This window comes from Haliotis rubra, unplaced genomic scaffold, assembly GCF_003918875.1.
Source record: "Haliotis rubra isolate DU_JTF1 unplaced genomic scaffold, ASM391887v1 Scf13, whole genome shotgun sequence".
Classification (NCBI taxonomy): domain Eukaryota; kingdom Metazoa; phylum Mollusca; class Gastropoda; order Lepetellida; family Haliotidae; genus Haliotis; species Haliotis rubra.
Window position 1 is genome coordinate 4,107,524 of NW_025765225.1, and position 14,630 is coordinate 4,122,153.

The window sequence follows — 14,630 nt, forward strand, 5'->3', positions numbered from 1 at the left end:
GACGTCGTTCCCTCTATTTACACCACTTCCTTCCAGCTGGGTATTCTACTTCCGCTGTAAACCAGACAGCATGGACGGATATCAGCTTTTCCGAAAACTTGGTTTCGGAGCTAAATTTGATTTAAAGCGCTTTCACAGTGATGCTGAAAAGTTAAGGGTAATTACAGTTACTCCCAAATAATATTCTATGTTTCCCTGTGACTTTTGTTTTCGCTCACCTCATACAAATTCAACGACACGTCCCTTAACTTAAAACGGGAGTTTTATTTTGGTTAGATCTGACATTATATTTTGTCTTTCGGGACTGTAGCTTACTCATGATGTTATCTGCGAATCATAGCTATATACTGCTCCTCTGTCACTAGCCAACACCTACTGGTTGCTTATATGATTATCTACATATGCACGATTCATTCCTTAAAAACATCTGTTGGCAAGTTGTGTTGGTGGTTCTAAAATTTGGTTTAGATCCGAGTTTTACAGGCTAGTAGATATATCATTTATGTTAAAGTAGGAGGAGTACAGTATTTAAATGAATCGGAAAATACTATATATTCTGATAGTGTCATTAGCATGATTCACAGTATTGTCAGTACTGTCATTATTTATTAATTATTAAACATGTTAGATATTGCCACAAATTGTCCTTATTCATAATAGTTTTTATAACTCCATCCTTGTTTTTCATGTTGTTGAGCAAGCAAATCATGTTGTCATCCTGATGTCTGTAGTATGTTTCGATGTTCAGATTGTGAGTTCTAAACCCGAACCTAGACGTGGAGCTGGAAGAGAACTTGCCCAACAAGAACACCCCAGAGATGATGAAGTGATCAGTGAAGAGGACGATAAGCATTCAATCAAGAAAAGAAAAATATCTTCGCATGATCAACCTGCTCATCATGATGGTCCAACAGCAACAAAGAAACAGAAACAAGAAGGTATCTATACATGACATACATAATCATCTAATGATAGATATGATATATATTTAATGTTTCTGCATGTTGTTATTTTTAATCTGTACAGACATTCTGGTATGTCAGTATGTGGTAAATGATTATTACCATGACAACAGTTGGGCTTTTTCATTTCTTTTATGGCTGTCGGAAGGCAAGTTTACTTAGGCCTGTATTGAAAAGCACACCTGAGACTGAATTCCTTTCTTAAAACATTGGTTTGGACCATTGGACAGTCAGAAAGCAGGAGCAGACAAAATGTTGCTAGACATACTCTTTACTGTTTAATGCATGTTAGCATTGCATAGCTCAACAAAAGTGTTCACATGTTTTTTTGGTAGTGTATTTAACATTATCACATGAACACAGAGAATCCCTGCATATCTGGCATCCTGCTTCCATACACGTGGTATCCGGTATGTGTGAATATGTAAGGCTGAAATGTGGCTGATTGTGCCATGATCATGATGATTAACCTTAAATATGAACTTTCAATAACCATGAGCAGATGGTTCAGAGAAAGGTTATGGACACAATGACTTGATTTGCATAACTAAAAAATTCATCTCAATCTCAAATGATTTTGATGATACATGTGATTCCTTTATTGACAGACTGGCAGGTCAGGGCACTGTTAAAGTGGCTTATAAATCCACCTCACTCAATTCATTTACTGGAAATTATACTTCTCTTTCATACAGATGACTCTTCAAACAGTGATACTGGATCTTCAGACAGTGATGAGGATAGTGATAAAGCTGATACTGCAACAAAAGATGCAGAGATGGATGTCCAGGAAACTGGATCTGAATCCAGTGATGATGAAACAGATTCTGAGGAGGAGGATGACGAAGGGAATTCTGGCTCGGAGATTGACTCTGGTGATGAACTACAGCTGCTTGGGAACATCAGATCATCAGGGAAGATTGAGGATGAGGGTCAGCAGACCCAGAACACAAAGAACAGACAGCAGAAGAAGGCAGACGGGCAGCACAGTAAAGCAGACGCAAAGGAGAAGAAGGTGACTGCAGTTGCTGCTACATCACATTCAGTTTGATATAGAATATTTTTAATGTTATGCTATCTCACGTTATGCACTTTCCTTGTTCTTCCGACTATGGAGTGGAAATGACATGAAACAATTTTTAAGCCTCTTGTTACACTTGACCTGAACACACCCCTGGTCCATCCACAGTAGTAGGCAGCCACTGGAAGCCCATGCAGAGTCAGTCAGGTAAACGATGAAATATGGGTCAATGAACATCATGAAGTCCCATGCATACTCTTAGATAGAAACGACGGCAATTTAGATGAGGAAAAATCTAACAAATTACAGATGAGTGTGAATTCAACCAAATGGCAAAGTACAACAGTCCTTGCCCTTGCAACGTTCAAACATCATATTCTTTGCGGTTACTAGTATCATTGGTTTCAATGTTAATCAAATACCATTCATTTTTGCTCCAATAATTATCTCTTCTCTTTTCCTTGATAACAACGTCGTCATATGAGCGAAATATTCTCCAGCGCGACGTTAAACCCAATTTCACCTCACCTCACCTCACCTCACCTCCCTGATAACATGTGGGCCATTCTAGGATAATTCTATTGATTTTAGCTACCAGGTCCAAGGAATCCATTTATCTCCCAGAAATACCTTTAAGCATGTAGAAGTGGAATGTAAATATTTGTTTTAATGCTCTTGTATTGTTTTCAGTTGAATAAATTGAGGAAGCGACACAAACTCCATGTGACAGGCACAGACATCCCGCCCCCTCTTACCACGTTTGAACACCTCCAGACCCAGTACGGCCTCCACAAAACCATCCTGGCCAACATCTACAGCATAGGGTATAAGGAACCTACTGCAGTACAAATGCAGGCTATTCCAACCATGTTACAGGTACTGACTAGATATGCTCCTTGTTGATCATTGTTGACCAGTATAACAGTACTAGGGTATGGGGGCTTGTACCGGGTGTAGTAATTAGTTATCTCCCCTTTTTAGGTATTCTTGTACCATGAGACTAGTCTGTCTAAACTTAGCTAGAATGTCTATCAGTTTGAGGAGAACACTGTATGGTTTGAGTCCAACTGCAGATATTCAACCTTCAAGCTACTGTTAGTCTGTATGTCATGTAACTCCCTGCTTTAATTGTTTCACAGTTCACTTTGTCCTCCACCTGTTTTATATGGTGAAAACATCAATGAAAATAATTGCTTTATACTGAGCTCTGTTTGAAAACAAAACCTATGCTTGTCATGAGAGGTGATTAATAGATCAGACATATTTTAACATATAGCTGCAACATTGCAAAGTGTATCATGAAACATAAGACAAACTAACAGTCCGCCTTACACAGCTGAAGCACTTGTGGAGTATATTGCTATGTGAGCCGGGTCAGACATGTGACTACTGATACTATTGACTCTTGTCCCCAGAGACGTGACATAATGGCATGTGCCCCAACAGGCTCAGGGAAGACAGCAGCATTTATCATCCCGATACTGCATCATCTGAAGGAGCCGCGCAACTCTGGCTTCAGGGCAGTCGTACTTGCTCCAACCAGAGAACTAGCCAAACAGGTGAGACTAGAGTTAGGTGGTTGAGGATAGCACATAGAATGGTGGATCCAAAATGGAGAGTGACAGGGCTGCACCAATCTCATCAAAATCAAGTCTTCACAGTCTGATGAGACTGAGAAAAGGTCTTAGGACACTTCGACAGAAGGTCACAAATCGTCTGTCATCTTCAATGATTCGGAAATTTTGACTTGTACAAAATGAAAACCCTCACTGAAAACAATTATTCCTTCACTAGCACTCCCCTTTGGTTGTAGATGCCATGGCACTCAGAAAAGACTGTATGTATAAAATGTGTACCAAGTTATAAGTTAATGAAACTCACCAAAATTTGTACCCGGACCACAGCACTGATAACCCATGATTGACTTAAGAGGCGACTAACGGAATCGGGTGGTCAGGCTCGCTGACTTGGTTGGCACATGTCATTGGTTCCCAATTGCGCAGATCGATGTTCATGCTGTTGATCACTGGGTTGTCTGGTCCAGACTTGATTCTTTACAGATCGCCTTACAGCTGGAATATTGCTGAGTGCGGTGTAAAACTTAACTCACTCACTCACTCACTTATGCTCAAGGTACCAGTTTAAATGCTGCTCTCATTCATACTGAAAATTTGAAAGCCTCAATGCTGATAGGTGGATCAGGAAGTTCACCGGACACAACCCACTCTGGAGGTGACTTCAGGTGTTGAAGCAGAAGAAAACATCTGATCGTAATGTCAGTGGTGCACCTGGTCTAAAACAAACTGAATTTTGTACTTAAAACTCAACATCCATGGATATCCACATTTGGGTATTTCAGCAATTACAGCCATTTCTGCTTTCAGACTTACAGGGAGTTCCAAAGATTGTCAGAGGGTTTAGGATTCAAGATATACTACATTGAAAAGGCAGCAACTGCAATTAAAAAGTTTTCACCAAAATCAAAAAAGAAATTTGGTGAGTAATACTACAGATATGACAATCTTTTCTAAGCATACATGTATGTGTAAACTGATGTATTTGGAAAGTGCTTGGTATTTTTAATAAGTTTAAATTTTTCCTTATCCTGACTCATGCTATATTGCTTGTCTCCCTTTCCCTTTCGGCGGTCACATGGACACTTGAATCCTTCTGTCCCAAGAACAGTTAAAATTTACTCTCCCATCATCGAAGACGTCGTCATCGAGGTCATCGTCATCATGGTCATTCCGCTCCATGAGACCTTTGAGATCATCAGTGCCTGCTGCTGAAGTACGTTCCTTAGCGAACGTCCTCACACCCACGGTCGAAGCCAACGATTTGTCATACTCACAACCGCCGGTTCTCGAACCAGAAGTCTTTGTGAGGCCTTCGCAACTTCTACATATATGTACAAGGCTCAACGAGATCAGCGCCGCTGCTACAACTGACGTTCTAGCTCTTCAACCTAGCAGACGACCCGCCACCGATCCTGATACCACAAGTTCTACACAAGATCCTACGTATGATTTTGGTCGCGCCTTACTGGCCATCGAGAAGCTGGTTTCCAGACCTAATACAGCTCTGGGGAGAACCAACGCTGCTTGTACCAGATTTGCCGAATCTACTGATCCATCCTCACACAAAGCAGGCGGTGGGATAGCCTAGTGGTTAAAGCGTCCACTTGTCACGCCTAAGACCCGGGTTCAATTCCCACATGGGCACATTATGTGAAGCCCATTTCTGGCATACCCTGCCGTGATATTGCTGGAATATTGCTAAATGCGGCGTAAAGCCATACTCACTCGCTCGCTCACAAAAGGCAACCTGACGGCAATCCATGAGGGCTCCAGCTACACTCATGGAATGTATTACGCACTGCCTGAAAAGAAGAGGGTACTCGACCAGAACAGCTGAGGCAGTTACACTGGCCTTAAGACGATCAACCCACAACTTCTACGATGACAAGTGGAAGAGTTTCGACCAGTTTGCTGCACGCAAGGGGTTTTCGACTGTGAAAGCTTCATATCCGCAACTGTGATTTAGACACCTGAAGGGATCTTTACTTTCGACATGTTTGGCAGCAATCAGCTCCGTTCTCACCATGAATACGGGAGTCAACCTCACCAAAGTACCTGAACTCATCACCCTACTGAGATCATTCAAGCTTGAAGACCAGCAGCAGAAGTTTAGAGCTCCAGCCTGTGCTGGAACATCTGACCAGCGACAACTACGAGCCACTGAGACACACTACTTTTGAACTGCTAACACAGAAGACACTGTTCCTCCTCACCCTACCTACAGCTGATCGGATGTCAGAGATACACGCCCTCGACTACGAATGAACCAGATTAGACTCTGGAGAGCATGCTGCAGTCCACCTGGGACTTAGATGGGACTTCATTGCGAAGAATCAGCTACCAGGTCAACAATTCCACGTCCCCAGCATTGTCTACAATCCTCAGACCAGATGATGCCCAGTCAGAGCCTTGAAGATCTACTTAGAATGGACTGCTACAAGGAGGAGTAAGTTCAAGAGTCTCTTCATCCCGCTATCACCCGCCATGACTATGAAGTGCCCGAACAATGATCTCGTTTTGGATCAGAGCTGTCGTCATACGAGCCTACAGAGCAGCAGGGTTGGATCCGCCAAGAGCCTCCAACCCACACGCAGTTAGAGCATTAGCCTTCACACTCACCCTGCATGGAATTGATCTTTATCGTCCATCATGGAAGGCTGCTTCTTGAAGTCGGACACAGTGTTCGCTAACCATTATCTTCTGGATATCGCTACAGAAGATGTATCCGGTATCCACCAGTTCGGGCCCTTGTAGTAGCTCAACAACTCACACTTCCAGCCAGACAATGAGAAACTCACTCTTGTCACTTGTTGATGTCCATGTTCCACTGTCTTACAAGATAAGTCAGCGCATGAGTGATTTAGACTCAGTTTCGGTAATAGCCCTTACCTTAACATATGGGTCGCAATTCAGTTTCGGTAATAGTCCTTACCTTAAAATATGGATCATTCCAGACATCGAGGTGTACTAGTTTATCTAAAATCCACGAAATCTACATGATTTACTTCCTTAAAGACTTTGGACAGTGTGGTCCACCGATCGTCATCAGGATGTCTTGGCCACAGTAGAAGAAGCCGTAGGAAGAGTTCCCAGGAGGTATATGATCAGACGCTATTTAGATCTAACAGTCACAGTGAATCCCGTTAGGTGGCTGACCCACCACCTATTCCGTCGGATTTGGTATGCAATATAGCATGAGACAGGATAAGGAAAAATATGTAATTTTTATGATAAAATTGATATTTTATACTTATCCTGACTCATGATCTGAAGGCCCTCCCAACCGTCCCCTCTCAGCACTACGGGCTTCACTGCAGGCGTTAGTGTGGGCTTATTCAGGAGCGAGTAATGAGAGCTTGGCTCAGGTCGGGTGAGGCGGTTTTGGCGGAAAGTGGGGCTCCCGATGGGTGAGTGAAATTTGACCAGAGTTTGCAAGGGATTCAAGTTTCCACGTAACCGTCGAAAAGGGAAAGGGAGATAAGCAAAACAGCAGGAGTCGGGATAAGTATTAAATATTGAATTTATCGTAAGACTTACATTATTTTAGGGACAGTTGTGTTTATTGTGTATCAATAGGAATTTATTACAATTGGGCCTTTGAACATTTCAGACATCTTGGTGACAACTCCGAACAGGCTGGTCTACATCCTGCAGAAACATCCAAACGTCATCAAACTTGACAAGTGAGTCATATATGTGTGTTGTATACCTTTTTCTATTTCTTTTTGAGGCATTATAAACAATGATGTATTTGGAAATGTTATTTGTGAGTCGAGTGAGTGAGTGAGAGGGTTTAGTTTTACACCGCTTTCAGCAATATTCCAGTAATATGACGGCAGGGACACCGGAAATGGGCTTCACACATTGTACCCATGTGGGGAATCGAACCCGGGTCTTCAGCGTCATCAGCAAAAGCTTTAACTACTAGGCTACCCCACCACCCCTTCTGAGTCTAGGGTATGCTAAGAAAAATATGTATGAACACTATTACAAACACTTTTTCTGATACACAGTTACTGTTTGAAGATGCTCTATATTCTTGTAACTTGTAAGCAGTTGTAGAAGTATTCTTGTGGATTTATTATATTATTATGTGTATTTTATACTTTCTGGAAAATGTTGTTAAGAAATTGATATCTTAACAAGTCTGTTAATAGCCTATGATAAGCAATTAATGTAACAGGTATTCTGATATAAAATATGGGGAGGGAATAATTCATTCCCCAGGGACATTATCGCAATTTAAATATTTCACAAAGTTCATGACATTCAGTTTGAGATGTCAAACTGGCAGAATGTCTTGTTATGACCTGATAGTTAAGAAGCACAGTGATTCACATCAGTAATTACTTGGGATGTTGCTCCGGACAGGTGTTTGTTAGGAAAGGAAGGATGGTTGCCTTGAAAGCTGTGTTCCAGGAGGTGATGGTGGTGCATCTTGTTTCAGTGTGGAGTGGCTGGTTGTGGATGAGTCCGACAAGCTGTTTGAGGACGGGAAGAAAGGATTCAGAGACCAGGTATGTGAAGTAAAAGTTAATATACAGACAATTTGTTATTCAAATGCCAGAGGCTTAACAGTCACATATCTCAATATCATTAATGTACCATATCACGCTAATTAATATATAACAAATTAGTATATATTTTAGTTGGGTAAATAATTTTTAGGACATACTGCTTGTACCTTAAGCTGAGAGTTATCTCCCTTCTTTGCTCAAGCACATGCTTGGAAAGGCTCATTAGCTGTTACACTAATTCAGCATACAGGACTAGAAAATAGCATTTCAAGCTAACAACGTACCACTTTTATGTTTATATACTTCTTTTAAGATTGTACTGCTTAAATCATGTTTACATTAACGATTTGAAGCACAGATTCCTGCTTGTGATTTTTTCAAGTGCAGCAAATTTAGTATCACATGTTCGTGTAGTTCAGAAGGGTGTCTGGTCTTCTCTCATGTGATCAAGTAAAACATGTTTCAGTAATGAATAAAGATCAGATCAGGGTCAAAGGTGTGACATATTTTGACATTTGACATTTAATTTCAAAGCATTAAAAATACTCTACAATGCTGAAAGGAAACCCAGTAAAGCAAATGAAAATAATTCACTGCACCTGCCTTGATGTAAAGCATCAATGACAAAATTGTCGAACACAATGGTTTCAGCTGGGTGTCATTTACAAGGCCTGTGACTCAACTCATGTGCGGCGAGCAATGTTCAGTGCAACATTCGCTTGTGATGTGGAGGACTGGTGCAAACTCAACCTGGACAATGTCGTGCAGGTGTACGTGGGACTAAGGTGAGACAAATGTCGTTAATACTGGCCCAGGTGTAGGTTGACCAGAAGTGAGAGTGATGTCACTACTACCTGGTACAGGTTGCGTTGGACCCAGGGAGACAAGCACAGGTGAAGGTGGGATTGAAGTAGACTTACATCACTGTTACCTAGTACAGGTGTAGATGAGACCATTGCAACTGATTCTAAATTTAGATTATAATGCTTAGGATCAATCTATAGGTAAGTGTATATGCCTCTTGCTTTAAGAAAGTGATGCATTTTACCTAGTCATCCTGAAGTTAACTGTCACATTCAGATCACTGTACAGACACAGTGACGTGTAACAAAGCCCCCAGTAAACAATGAGCGTTTGTCTTGTCCAGGAACTCAGCGACGGAGACAATCCAGCAGGAGTTGGTGTTTGTTGGAACAGAGTCAGGGAAACTGCTGGCCATCCGCAACATGATCAAGAAGGTACCAACTTGACCATATCAATATACTCATCAGGATCTTATTCCACAGTGAAATCTGTAAAAACTGTACCAACATCCATTAATCCATTATGCCTGATTGGTCATTAAGTGATTAAATGTAATTAAATTTGTGTTAGTATACCTCATTTTTACCTATGGCTGGAGTTGATACATCATGCCATGACTAATTAATTTCAGTCTTATAAAAATCGCCTTCATATAGGTGGAATATTGCTGGCGACTAACAGGATCGGGTGGTCAGGCGGCGCTGGCTTGGTTGACAAAACTAAACTTACTGTCACTCACTCTTTCACTTCATTTGAGTGGTACTAAAATTCACTCTTTCACTTGATTTTGAAAAAGTGCCAAGAAGTGTTTCAAAATTAGTTTCTGCTGTTTTCCCTTGTTTTGTCATTCCTCTTCAAGTGATTATGTATTTAAATACCAATTTCACATATGCTCCCTGATTCACATGGTCTACAATTGTTACAACTCCCTTCTCAGACAAACATCATACTGGGGACGGTAGGGTAGCCTAATTATAGCAGTGGGTAGTTGTGTCACAGTTTAGGTTGTGTTTCAATGTGAAGCCAATTTCTAGTGTCTCCTGATGTGATAATCCAGGAATAATCACTCTCACAACTTTATTTTCTGCAGGGCATTGAGCCTCCAGTGTTGATATTTGTCCAGTCAAAGGATCGGGCCAAGGAGCTGTTCCACGAACTTATCTACGATGGTGTCAATGTCGATGTCATTCATGCAGACAGAACCCAGTTAGAGGTGAGAACAGGTGCCCTTTCGGATAACTAAACTACACCATTGCTATGATATTAGGCTATTAATGCAAATGTTTGCTATTTTGTTGAGCAGTTGAAATCATAAATGAATTCATAAAAAAAATCAAAAATAGAAGAGTGGGATTTCTTCTGGTGAAGATTGCAAATTATATAGTACACAGTAGCAGGTGCTGAAAGTGTTTTTTCAGCCTTCATTGATATGTTTTATGTAAATGTATAATCTTTAAATGTATAATCTTAAAACTTGATGCAGTTCTTAATGTTTACTGGATTTGATTTTTCAGCGTGACAATGTTGTGAAGTGTTTCCGGATGGGCAAAATCTGGGTGTTGATCTGTACAGAACTTATGGGTCGCGGTATTGACTTCAAGGGAGTGAACCTTGTCATCAACTACGACTTCCCCTACAGCGCCATCAGCTACATACACAGGATAGGTGAGCGAACACAGTTGTTCCTCAGTCTCCTTATCGTTAGGGGGTCGGTGGGGTAGCCTAGTGGTTAAAGTGTTCGCTCATCATGCTGAAGGCCCAGGTTCCATTCCCCACATGGGTACAATGTGAGAAGCCCATTTCTTGTGTCTCTCGCCATGATATTGCTGGAATATTGCTAAAAGCAGTGTAAAACTCAACTCACTCACTCACTTTTGTCTTTGGGGTAAAATGGGACAGGTTATTGTTAAGATCGTCTGTGAAGATTGTCTTTCAGTTTGGGGGAATTTCTCTTGCACATGAAAACAATGGAACTTCTATTCTTGAAAACATTTAACTGATATTTAATAGACAATACTGACTCATGTTTTGCAAGATTTACTTCTTGAATAATATTTTATGGGTGCTTCAGACACAACCTCCTGAATGTTTCCAGAATAACATTGCAATAAGTGTGATTCAGATAAGTACAAAGTAAAATGAAAAGGTCATATACAGTTTTCATTTGAACATCAAAAACATAAACTTATGATGATGTTTATTTCACAGGTCGAACAGGACGTGCAGGTCGACCCGGTAGAGCCATTACCTACTTCACACAGGACGACTCAGTGTATCTCAGAAGGTTAGCCTTGACATGTCCTTGTGGGGATTCCAGGCTGGAATAGGTTTCTGTTCATGCCTTGTGGATACTTATCATTTCCCAGGTCGTCATGATATACTACTGGCAAACAAGGATAAGTTGAGCCAGTAGAAAGATTCACTGACTTACCCAAAGGTTAACTATGTTAGCCACAGTAGGCAACCAATTCAGTGTTTGCGATACGTGAATATTCCAGGTGGCCTTCAGGCTATGCTGCCACCTGCAGGCTTTAAGATCTACAGGCCCATTTTGTTAAAGTCAAACCAATAAAATCAAAATACACTACACTGTACACAGTTTCACACTGTTTCTACAAAATCAATTAGCGAAGCCAATGGTGCAGAGACAAGTTTTTATTTGGTAAAGACTGGTGTTGACATTCCTATGCGCAAAGCGTTGAAATACCAGGAAATGAAACTGTAAGGTATCGTGACATGATAGATCATGGATGATTCCCGAACGTTAATAAAGAAAAACATTCTGGGAAAGATTAAAGTTGAAAAAAATGACATTATTATTAAGGATAAGTTGAGCCAGTAGGAAGTTTCACTGACTTATCAAAGGTTAACTATGTTAGCCATAGGAGGCAACCAAATGGATCATTCATTACTAAATGGATCATTGTTGCACCACTTTGTGGATTGTTGCTCATAGTAACTGCATTGTCTGGTTATCTCCTGGTCACCATCATATGAAGGAATAGTGTGTAGTGTGAAACGTATCTGCTCATTTCAAGATGCAACATTAGTTGACATTAGATTCTGCCAGATTTCATCAGGTGCAGCATCCACTTCAAAGTGCTGCAGCAGTGAAGTTGATCAGTTACATGTATTCAGATCAGTGTGTGTTTCTGTGAGTGTGGCACTGAAACAAATGGTAGATATGTACCTGTTGATAGAAATGCAATGATGACAAAAAAAATTGTTTTCAGAGTTTTAGGTTTATTGGATTTCCTGTATGTGCCACAAAATGATAACATGTGATGTGTTCATATAAAACCACCATGATTATCATCATCATCATCATCATCATCATCACCTTCATCATCATCAATTTTGTTTTGGTAAAATTCTTTGACCTTAATTATGTTTTGTAGCTATTCATATGTTCTGTTTCAGCATTGCTAATGTCATGAAGCAAGCTGGGTGTTCAGTGCCGGACTACATGCTCCAGTTGGCCAGACCCAGCAAGTGAGTCACTTCACTGTCATGTCTAGCCTTGTCAGCTTTCATTTACTTGGAGGCAGAAGTAAGAATCGGAAGATTTCTATGTTGCTTATACGTAGATGTGTTTTAAAGCGTTGTTTGTTGAGGGCATATTTTAAACTGATGCAGGAATTTTGAACTGTCAGAATATTTTTTGTATTTTTTGTTCATGTTGTTGGAAAATCCTGTAAGTTTGGGACATTGTGTGTTGTTGGTAGTGTTGCAACTTTGATAAGCCTGCGAAAAGAAGAAGCATAATTTCATGTTTTGATAATAATAATAAGAATAATAATTCCATTTATAATGCTCCAGATTCCTTTCACGAAGTGAATACGCTGCTACATTATTATTATACTCAATTTTCAATCTCAGCTCCCTGAGGAGTATGAGTATGTGTTTTGTGCATCTCTCATTTTCTTCTCCATGAATTTCAGGAAGCACAGAAAGAAGCTTGCTCACACAGCCCCAAAGAGAAAATCTGTGTCAACAGACTCGCAATATGACATCGAGCAACGACAGAAACAAAAGTAGGAGACATATATCATTGAATTTGTAGTACAGAACAGTCATGCCATGTTATTTCTGTGAAAGCAATGTTAGAGTGCACGTACTCATTCACTAACACTGGTATATCCCTACCTGATCAGGTGTGATACATGGATATCAGGTTTTTCAGGATAAGTAATGTGTCCACACTGTAAAGACTGCAATGCCATGTTTGGTACATATCAGCTCATTAACAAGTGAAAGGAAAGCTACTCGATTTGAAACATTGGGATTTGGTTTACCTGACAGAGTTACCCCCTTTGCAGCTTCTCCCACAAAACCCCATTTTTGTACTAGGGTAGATAACAAACGCCATAAGATTTTTCCATGGCATTTCTCACATACATTACATATATTTGTATGAGATTTTTCCAGAAATGGTACAATTATTTCAGAATTAGACCTGTCTGGGTCTTTACTACGAGCATACAAATATGGTTTAGTTCAGCTTTGGTCACAGGCATCACTTTCTACTGATCATTTTTTTTCAAGAATACTATTTTTTTTGGTTTTTCCAATTTTCCTCATTTGTGCCTTCTCCAAGAACTTCCACAAAAGACACATGTAACCCAGTCTGTTTAATGAAACATATGTCCTTAAACATCATTAATGATGGAGTCTTTTCCTTTTAAACCCTTGAAGATCCGGGTTGGTATTGGTCTGCAGTAACCCATGATTGTCATAAGAGGCAACTAACAGGATCAGATGGTTAGTCTCGCTGACTTGGTTGACACATGTCATCGTATCCCAATTGCGTAGATCGGTGCACATGCTGTTGATCACTGGATTGTCTGGTCCAGATTTGATTATTTACAGACTGCCGCCATATAGCTGGAATATTGCTGAGGACAGCGTTAAACAACAACCAACCAACTCTTTTCTTTTTATCTTTCAGAGAAGAAAACATGAAGTCTGTGTATAAGAAAAAGCCCAGGCCAAATAAGGAGAGCTCAACAACCAATGGGGAAAAGAAAAGCCCTGTTACACAATCAAAAGCAAACAAGAAACGGAGGAAGAAAAATCCCTTAAATCAGGATGTCGAGAAAGCCTCTGGTTCAGGTCAGGAGACATCTAAAGTTGGACAGGACAAGGGAGGTGATGACACCGCCAGGAAGATTTCAGGGAAGATAACATCAAGCAAGTCTGTGAAGCACAAAGGAAAGAAAAACAGAAATAATAAGAAAATGAAAAAGAAAACAACAAATCAATGAAATAGCAATGGACCCATGGAATGTTTGAGTGTATGAATGAAAGGAATGTTACAAATTTGAATCCTTAGAGAAAATATCACATGCAAATAAATGTATACATACTTTACACATGATAAACAAGTGTGTTGTCTTTGTGTATGTAAGGTTTCAAACCTTGATTATCCCTATTAATTATGGTAATAGTGTGGGGATGTCCTGTGTATGTTATTTAGAATCATTTCACACCCCTGATTCCATGAATCAAGCTATGGCTTAAAGAAACAGGATGCATACAGTTTTTGACTGGTATTGAGATGTTGGAAGAACATAAATCCATGACATTTGAACAACAGTAGACCAGGTAATATGGATTATCAGCAACCGATGCTTGTTGTAAGAGGCAGCTAATGGGATCAGGGGCTCCTTTCACGAAGTAATCTTTACTAAGGTTAACCTTAACTCCCATTCTTTAACATTGTACTAAGGTCACTTTAGTGACTTACGAT

At 40.3% G+C, this 14,630-nt stretch overlaps 1 protein-coding gene across 1 annotated transcript; it reads left to right on the plus strand.

The window, feature by feature from the left end:
- Positions 1–32: 32 nt before the first annotated feature.
- Positions 33–14,262, plus strand: LOC124267193 (probable ATP-dependent RNA helicase DDX52). The gene is made up of 16 exons (XM_046702107.1): positions 33–157; positions 749–938; positions 1,658–1,977; positions 2,674–2,859; positions 3,399–3,542; positions 4,368–4,479; positions 7,171–7,243; positions 8,008–8,077; positions 8,729–8,862; positions 9,225–9,315; positions 9,972–10,094; positions 10,396–10,546; positions 11,090–11,165; positions 12,302–12,373; positions 12,823–12,915; positions 13,830–14,262. The coding sequence occupies exons 1-16, from the start codon at positions 71–73 to the stop codon at positions 14,143–14,145; spliced, it is 2,238 nt and encodes a 745-aa protein (XP_046558063.1). The 5' UTR covers positions 33–70; the 3' UTR covers positions 14,146–14,262.
- Positions 14,263–14,630: the final 368 nt, after the last annotated feature.

What these genes read in the sequence shown, in the direction of transcription:
- LOC124267193 (XM_046702107.1), top strand. Translation starts at nt 71, where the DNA reads ATGGACGGATATCAGCTTTTCCGAAAACTTGGTTTCGGAGCTAAATTT. An exon ending in CTATTCCAACCATGTTACAG is followed by an intron (nt 2,860 to 3,398) that starts GTACTGACTAGA and finishes TCTTGTCCCCAG; the next exon opens with AGACGTGACATAATGGCATG. An exon ending in CCAGAGAACTAGCCAAACAG is followed by an intron (nt 3,543 to 4,367) that starts GTGAGACTAGAG and finishes TTCTGCTTTCAG; the next exon opens with ACTTACAGGGAGTTCCAAAG.